The sequence below is a fragment of the Labeo rohita genome, chromosome 19 (assembly GCF_022985175.1).
Source record: "Labeo rohita strain BAU-BD-2019 chromosome 19, IGBB_LRoh.1.0, whole genome shotgun sequence".
In the NCBI taxonomy this organism is placed as follows: Eukaryota; Metazoa; Chordata; class Actinopteri; order Cypriniformes; family Cyprinidae; genus Labeo; species Labeo rohita.
In genome coordinates, this window is record NC_066887.1 from 6834522 (window position 1) to 6841603 (window position 7082).

At 34.8% G+C, this 7082-nt stretch overlaps 1 protein-coding gene across 1 annotated transcript; it reads left to right on the top strand.

Moving 5' to 3' along the window:
• Positions 1-415: 415 nt before the first annotated feature.
• On the top strand, positions 416-1453 carry rpa3 (replication protein A3). The gene is made up of 4 exons (XM_051136433.1): positions 416-651; positions 897-971; positions 1061-1169; positions 1253-1453. Exons 1-4 carry the CDS (start codon positions 553-555, stop codon positions 1333-1335), a joined length of 366 nt encoding a protein of 121 aa, XP_050992390.1. The 5' UTR covers positions 416-552; the 3' UTR covers positions 1336-1453.
• Positions 1454-7082: the final 5629 nt, after the last annotated feature.

A 7082-nucleotide genomic window follows, 5' to 3' on the forward strand; every position in this document is an offset into this window, starting at 1 on the left:
ACCGACAGTAGAATGAGCTGAAAAATCTGTAGTTATGGAAAAAATATCATATTTATGAAAAAAAAAAAAAAAAATGGGATTAAACCCAGCTTTTTGGTTTTTAAACAGAAAGAAAATATTATAGCCAAGTTGCACCTTGGTATGAAAATAGTAAAGCAACACACTAGATCTCTGTGACGCTTTTAGGATGTTTATTTGACATACCATTTGTTCATTTGTTTTCTTAGTTTGTTTACTTTTCCTAATTGTGGTATATCTGTATAGCTGTTCAGCAAAATACTGCATTTTGATAAACTGTTTATGACTGCAATTTGACTTGCAATACAAAAAATGAACCTGTTCAAAAGAACCGATTCGCGAAAATGATTCGGACTGGGAACTATAGTTCACTGGCAATTTGTTTCTAACGTTTTTCTCTGACGCAACGGAAACGGTGTCGTCGAGGGAAACGTCACTTGCTCTAAGTTTTCCCGCGATTCTGGTTTTAGACTCGACTGTTTGGGAGTTCGTACGGGTTGTATTTCTTATGTGATTTTGCTATAAACACTCACAATGACAGGCGTTTACGAGTCTCCGAAACCTAGAATCAATGCATCGATGTTGTCTCAATACGCTGGTCGACCAGTCTGCTTCGTTGGACGCTTGGAAAAGGTATTAACCTATTATATGCGCATAGCCTGACAATAGTAACGAATATTTGTTTATGTATTCACTCCGTACTGAGACTTCTAACCGTATATAATGAAAAACATGGGTTAATGATAAATGATAGGAGTGTTTCTGAGTAGTTTTAAATACCATATAACTGCAAAATGAGCTTAATAAGGCGAATTATTATGCATAATGTAAAATTACAGTGATTTCTGTGTTGTATAACAGTACTTGTGTATTGACAGGTCCATCCTTCAGGAAAAGCTCTTACTCTGTCAGATGGAGAAGGAAAGTCTGCATCAGTGGAGCTCAATGAACCTGTGAGTGTTCAGATCAGCATGCTGTATTTCTCTGTGCATTTTTGCAATTTATTAACTAGGTTTTTTTCTTTTTCTTCTGTCCTGTTTAGCTGGATGAAGAGCTGAGTGGCATTGTAGAGGTTATTGGGATGGTGTCAAACAAAGGAGCAATTAATGCTGTTTCATATACTCAGTATCGAGAGGACAAAATCACTTTCGGTACACGTTATTCTATTAATTCTGAGGTTATAGTCATGTCATTGCATGCACTGGGATGTAATCAATGTTCTGTTGTTTTGCAGATCTGGAGCTGTACAATGAAGGCTTGAAAGTTCTCCATGATTTTCCCCAGTATTACCCGTTTGAGGTGTCATTAAGTGGTTAAACGGCATTCTTTTATTTGCTTTTTACAGTTTTTGTATAATCTGGTATTTACTATTTGTAAAAAAAAAATATGTTGGAATTGTTTTGTTTTTGTTACTTAAAATAAAACATCAAAAACCCTTGTTTGCATTGCTCTGACAAATTAAGACTTACAGCCATGCATTGACAAAATGCTTTTGGAATTCATTTAAGACAAATATAAATAATTAAAACATAGTACCTTGTAACAGTATGCATTTTTAATACAGACACAAAACACGATTGTGTGCTAAAATTTAAGAAATCAAACATTTTCTGAAATTTGTCTGTAAAATCTAGCACATTATAATTAAATTAATCTTTCATTACTAAAATGCCATTTAGTTCAGTTATATCGAGTGGTTGGTTTGTTAGAGTTTAGATCCATTACTGAAAATGTTTAATTTCTTATGTGTATTTCCAATTGTAATATTAAAAAAGTAAGATTATACTATCATAAAAGTAACATTATACTATTATAACAGATACATTATTGATTTATTTGTTTCTAACTAAGATATACATGTTTAAATTCACAATGACTGTGTACACATATACAAAAATAATAAGGTGATATGCACATACCTGTCAAGTATCCCGTTTTGGCTGGGAAAGTTCCGTAATTTACCCTTCTTTCCCGCCGTCCTCCCGTATTAGTATTTTCCCGTAAATCTCCCGTATTTTAACCTGCGTTATTAAAAAAAAAAAAAAAATTTAATATTTAAATATTTCTGAAGAAGAGCAGGGTGGGGGACAGTCACGCGTTCTGTAAAATTTGTAACTGCAAATTAGAGAGTAAGAATACACTCCTTCCAAAACAGTCTTAAAGAATGCAAAGTCTGCAACAAATGAGTACAATAAGTCACTAAAAGAGTAAAGAAAAGTTATGTGAAATGAAAAGAAAAACTGTACAAAAAAGCAATATGAAATGAATGAGTGTGTGAATGTGAAAAGAATGTGGAATGAAAATGAAATGTAAATGTAAAGACAAGCAATGTTAAATGAACAGAAAATATGCAAATAAGCCTTTAAATAAACGCTCTTCATATATACCCTTTTGTGTTTTCATTTAGGCTATGAATGTTCACAGCATGTCAATGTCAACAAAGGTAGGCCTATCATTGGCTTTATGCACAGCTGCACTACTTCCTGAACTTCAGCCAGCTCCTTTGTTTCCTGTCTGCCATTATTGCACAAACTGATCACCTGGATTAATCAGTTCGTCCAATAATGGCAGACAGGAAACAAAGGAGCTGCCTGAAGTTCAGGAAGTAGTGCAGCTGTGCATAAAGCCGATTGTAGTTTACAAGTGGTTGACAAGTGGTGATTTTAGCTTTCTTGTCACCTGTCTTAAAATGTAAGGGATACTGGAGCTTGGTTGGGGTGGTGGGACTGCTCGCGGCGGGCGCCGGAAAATTTCCCTTATTTTCAAATCCAAAACTTGACAGGTATGGATATGCAAGGTTGGTCTACAGCCACATATTTCAATTCTTACTGTATAATGTGGGGAAAAACAATGGTTGAATGAAGTGTTATGATGTAGTTTTGTGTTTATATTAGCAGTTTTCTGTATCATACAATTGCAAGATGAACCTATTAAGGCAAGTTATTATGCACACTGCAAGTAACATTAGCAAAACAGTGGTCTGCTTTTAAGATTGTTTTAATAAAGGATGTAATATATGAGTCTATATACATACATACATACATATATATATATATATATATATATATATATATATATATATATTCATAATTTTCTTTTTTCACACAAGTATCTCAGTTCTCTGACATTATCTATTCTACCACTAGATGGCAATAAATTGAAAAACTAAACCTGTATCTGATATCCTGAGAGGAGTTTTCTAAAACCAAGATAGGTTTTGAGTTAAAATGCACTTTTTTTTTCTCTCAGAAATTTTTAACTGAGACTTTTCTGGATTTCTACACAGTACGTGTAGAACATATACATGTAAATCACTCATAAATGAACATGTATTTACCCTTAGTCTATCTGAGATATAGATGCATTTGTTTTTTTCATCAGAACGTATTTGAGGAATCTAAGCATTACGTCACTTGCTCATCAGTGGATCCTCTGCAGTGAATGGGTGCCGTCAGAATGAGAGTCCAAACAGCTGATACAAAACATCACAATGTTGTGAAGTGAAAAGCTGCATGTTTTTAAAAAACACATCTATCATTAAGACATTTTAACTTTAAACCATTGCTTCTAACTAATCCCACTATGCATAATATTGTTTTCTCCACTGAAAAATTCAGAATGAGAAAGAAAGAGAAATATGCACAGATCAAGCACTGTTTACAAAAAACAGTTTTTAATAATAAATATATGGTATGACTTTGATGTGAGAGAACAACAGTGAATTGACTTTTTCACTGGAGGAAGCATTATTATGAATTATGGACTATTTTGGCCAGAAGCAAAGAAACTGATTACTTTGCCTAAATTAAAACTATTTTAAGATTATTAGGAACATAAAGTCTTATTTCACAACCGTGAGCAGAGGACATTGTTTCTACTGACACTCATGGGAAACCAAAACCAGAATCCTGGAATTTTCTTCCTTAATTATGTGAGGGAGGCTAATATTTCCATGGAAAAACTTGCACCATTACAAAATTCATCAATCAGTAAATGACAAAGTGTCAGGAGGGGGTGAATGAACCAAATACCTCAAGAAGTCACTTTAATATAGTTATCATGTTGAGAAACTCCAATACTTGAGAAGACAAACCATCTCCATCAGATTAAAAGGCATTAAAATGAAAAATGCATTCAGATGTTGTAATATTTATTTGATGATGATCAATAGGTGGCCTCCGTAGTGCTCAATGGTGTGGTGAGGAGTTGCCTGAGGTCAAGCAGCTGCCATATTGTTGCAAGTTCAGACAAAGTGCTGTTTGTACCACTCACAGCAGTGTGGCAGTATCTACAGCTAGCTTAAAGTTCTTTAGAAAGTTCATTTATTAGTATTAGTATACTAGAAATAAGGAAAACATCTTAACCCTGCTGAAAAAACAATAGAACCATCACAGAAAATTCTAATGGTTTCCATTACAAACATTACAAACCATCAACTTTTAACCACTAAAACCATTAAAAATTTGTTTTCTGTAGTGACACATATTCCATTAGGATTTATTGGTTTTAACAAGCCACCAATAGAAGGTGACCAATTACCTACAGAGACCAACAGGGTCCATTACAGTTTCCAGTAAAACCAATACAAGTTCCATTATAATCAGTAAAACCATTACACATTTTGTGATGGTGTCTATTGCTTTTTTCAGCAGGGAATTCCTTAATCGAGTTGACTTGACCCTTTGACCTTAAATATGATACGCAGCGTGCATAACAAAATGTACCTGACCTGTTTTCGTTCTAAAATACCCTTTTCTGACTCATCTACTAGCACTGGGTTTACATGAAGTGTTTTCATCAGATCTTTTCGCTCCACGGATGTACTCACTGCCTCGGGAAGGCTTCTGCATATCATCTTCTGACATGTTAAACAAATCACCCAAGCACAATGGGTTGAAGAAACCTTTCGTAGCCTGTGGTCACGCACTTCCCAGGGCCGTTAAACTGTCTTTTAGGGCCGTGCAACAGCAAATCTCCGCAGCACTTTGAAGTCACGTATTATTTCGCATATTTTGTCTACACTGAGCACCTGAAGTTCACAACGGGTGAAGTCGAATTTTATTCTGCGGTTGGTTCTTGCGCTTAAAGGCACAGAATGATTAAAACGCCTCACCATTAGTTTGTCCTTGTCATGACTCCCACTGATGCCCCCCGGGCGGCAATTCTGGAATTTACTTCGATCTGGTGACTTTATGAAGGTACTAAAATAATTAAAAATGAAAAATGTGATGTAAAGCACAGCAGCAGAGAGGAACTGACACGTTATGTTAAAACCAACTTGTCAAACTTAACCAGAAACAATTTGTAGAAGAAATTAGCATGTCATAGCCTACTCATGCTGTCAAAAGGGTGCAAAAAAAAAATCAAAATATTGAGAAAATTATCTTTAAAGTTCTTCAAATAAAGTTCTTAACCATGTATATTACTAATCAAAAATTAAGTTTTCATACATTTACAGTAGGAATTTTACAAAATATCTTAATGAAACATGATCTTTACTTAATTTTAATGATGGATTAATGAAGTGTAATTTAATGATTTTTGCCATAAAAGAAAAATCAATAATTTTGACCCATACAATGTATTTTTGGCTATTGCTACAAATATACCCCAGCGACTGGTTTTGTGGTCCAGGGTCACATATGGTAAGACACACCAGTTTGCAACAACAAGCAGCAAAACGAGCTGTTTGTACAGCTAAAAATAGCAAATGACAAATTTACAAATGTGACCCTGGACCACAAAATCAGTCATGAAAGTCACTGATATCAGTCACTGAAATAGAGATCCATTGATTTCCACTGCCAATTCCACTGTTTTCCTGTAGAATTGGGGTACTTTAACTCTTTTGCCACGGGTTGTTTTCATGTCCGCGGATTAAAGCGCCCCCCAAAATATGATAATAATCCACTGGAACACAAATTCTTCCAGGGGTACCCTGCCAAAAAACGGGTATTTTTTCCTGCAGAATAGGATTTTTAATGGGGGACACACTCTAATCGTGATTGGGCTAGTTTTGAGTAGCAATAGGGTGGGTTTTGTTGTAAAATCCTGGCAACCCTGATGCTTTGTTAGGACAGGACATTATTTGGCCGAGATACAGCTATTTGAAAATTTGGAATCTGAGGGTGAAAAAAAATCTAAATACTGAGAAAATCACCTTTACTTTGTCCAAATGAAGTTCTTAGCAATGCAAATTACTAATCAGATATTAAGCTTTAATATATTTACGGTAGAAAATGTACAAAATATTTTCATGGAACATAATCTTTACTTAATATCCTAATGATTTTTGGCATAAAAGAAAATCGATAATTTTGACTCATAGCTACAATATATTTTTGGCTATTAAATATACCCATGCTACTTAAGACTGGACAGCAATTTATACCAACAAAACTAATATTTAAAGGGAAAATCAGGCAGAAATAGCCTTTTAAGGTAACGGTTTGCAGGGTCGTACTTTTTACAGGTCGAAGAAACTGATATAGAATATATTTATTATGATGTAAAATACGGTGACAGTTTTATAGAGTCAAACTTTTTACCTTTGACTCAAACATTTCATGTAATACAGCCACATTCAGAATGAGGACAAAATGTTAGGGATGTAAATATCGTAGACATGCTGCATATATCACTTGCATCAATTGTCAGCTTTCTCCTAATGACTTAGTGCTGCAAGTGACATCTTAAGTGCTGTTTAAAAATACGACTCGTGATGACATCACACTGTCAGAATACACGTAATGTGATCTGAACTTTACATACTAAAGCATATCTGTAACTACAACAGCACAACGTCTGAGGTATTTTTAAGCAGATTTATGTTTTTTACATTAGAGGAAACATGTATTTGACTTTCTGACGCGCACCCATGACAAATGAGTTTTCTCCTAAGCATTAATATCAGTAAAAAGTCACTGACAGCTGTATTTGCTGTGGTTGTCCAGTGATGTTGTACGACTCCTCCTCCCTGTAAGTCATTTTGAGTGCCTCGTTGCCCTGTCACTTTTTTGTAGCTTGTCGGTCGGAGAGGTATTTCACTCAATGGGTCATCGAGA

Excerpts from the sequence above, each read along its gene's own strand:
- rpa3 (XM_051136433.1), top strand. The coding sequence starts at position 553 with ATGACAGGCGTTTACGAGTCTCCGAAACCTAGAATCAATGCATCGATG. Across the intron at positions 972-1,060 it reads CAGTGGAGCTCAATGAACCT|CTGGATGAAGAGCTGAGTGG; the intron begins GTGAGTGTTCAG and ends TGTCCTGTTTAG. Across the intron at positions 1,170-1,252 it reads AGAGGACAAAATCACTTTCG|ATCTGGAGCTGTACAATGAA; the intron begins GTACACGTTATT and ends GTTGTTTTGCAG.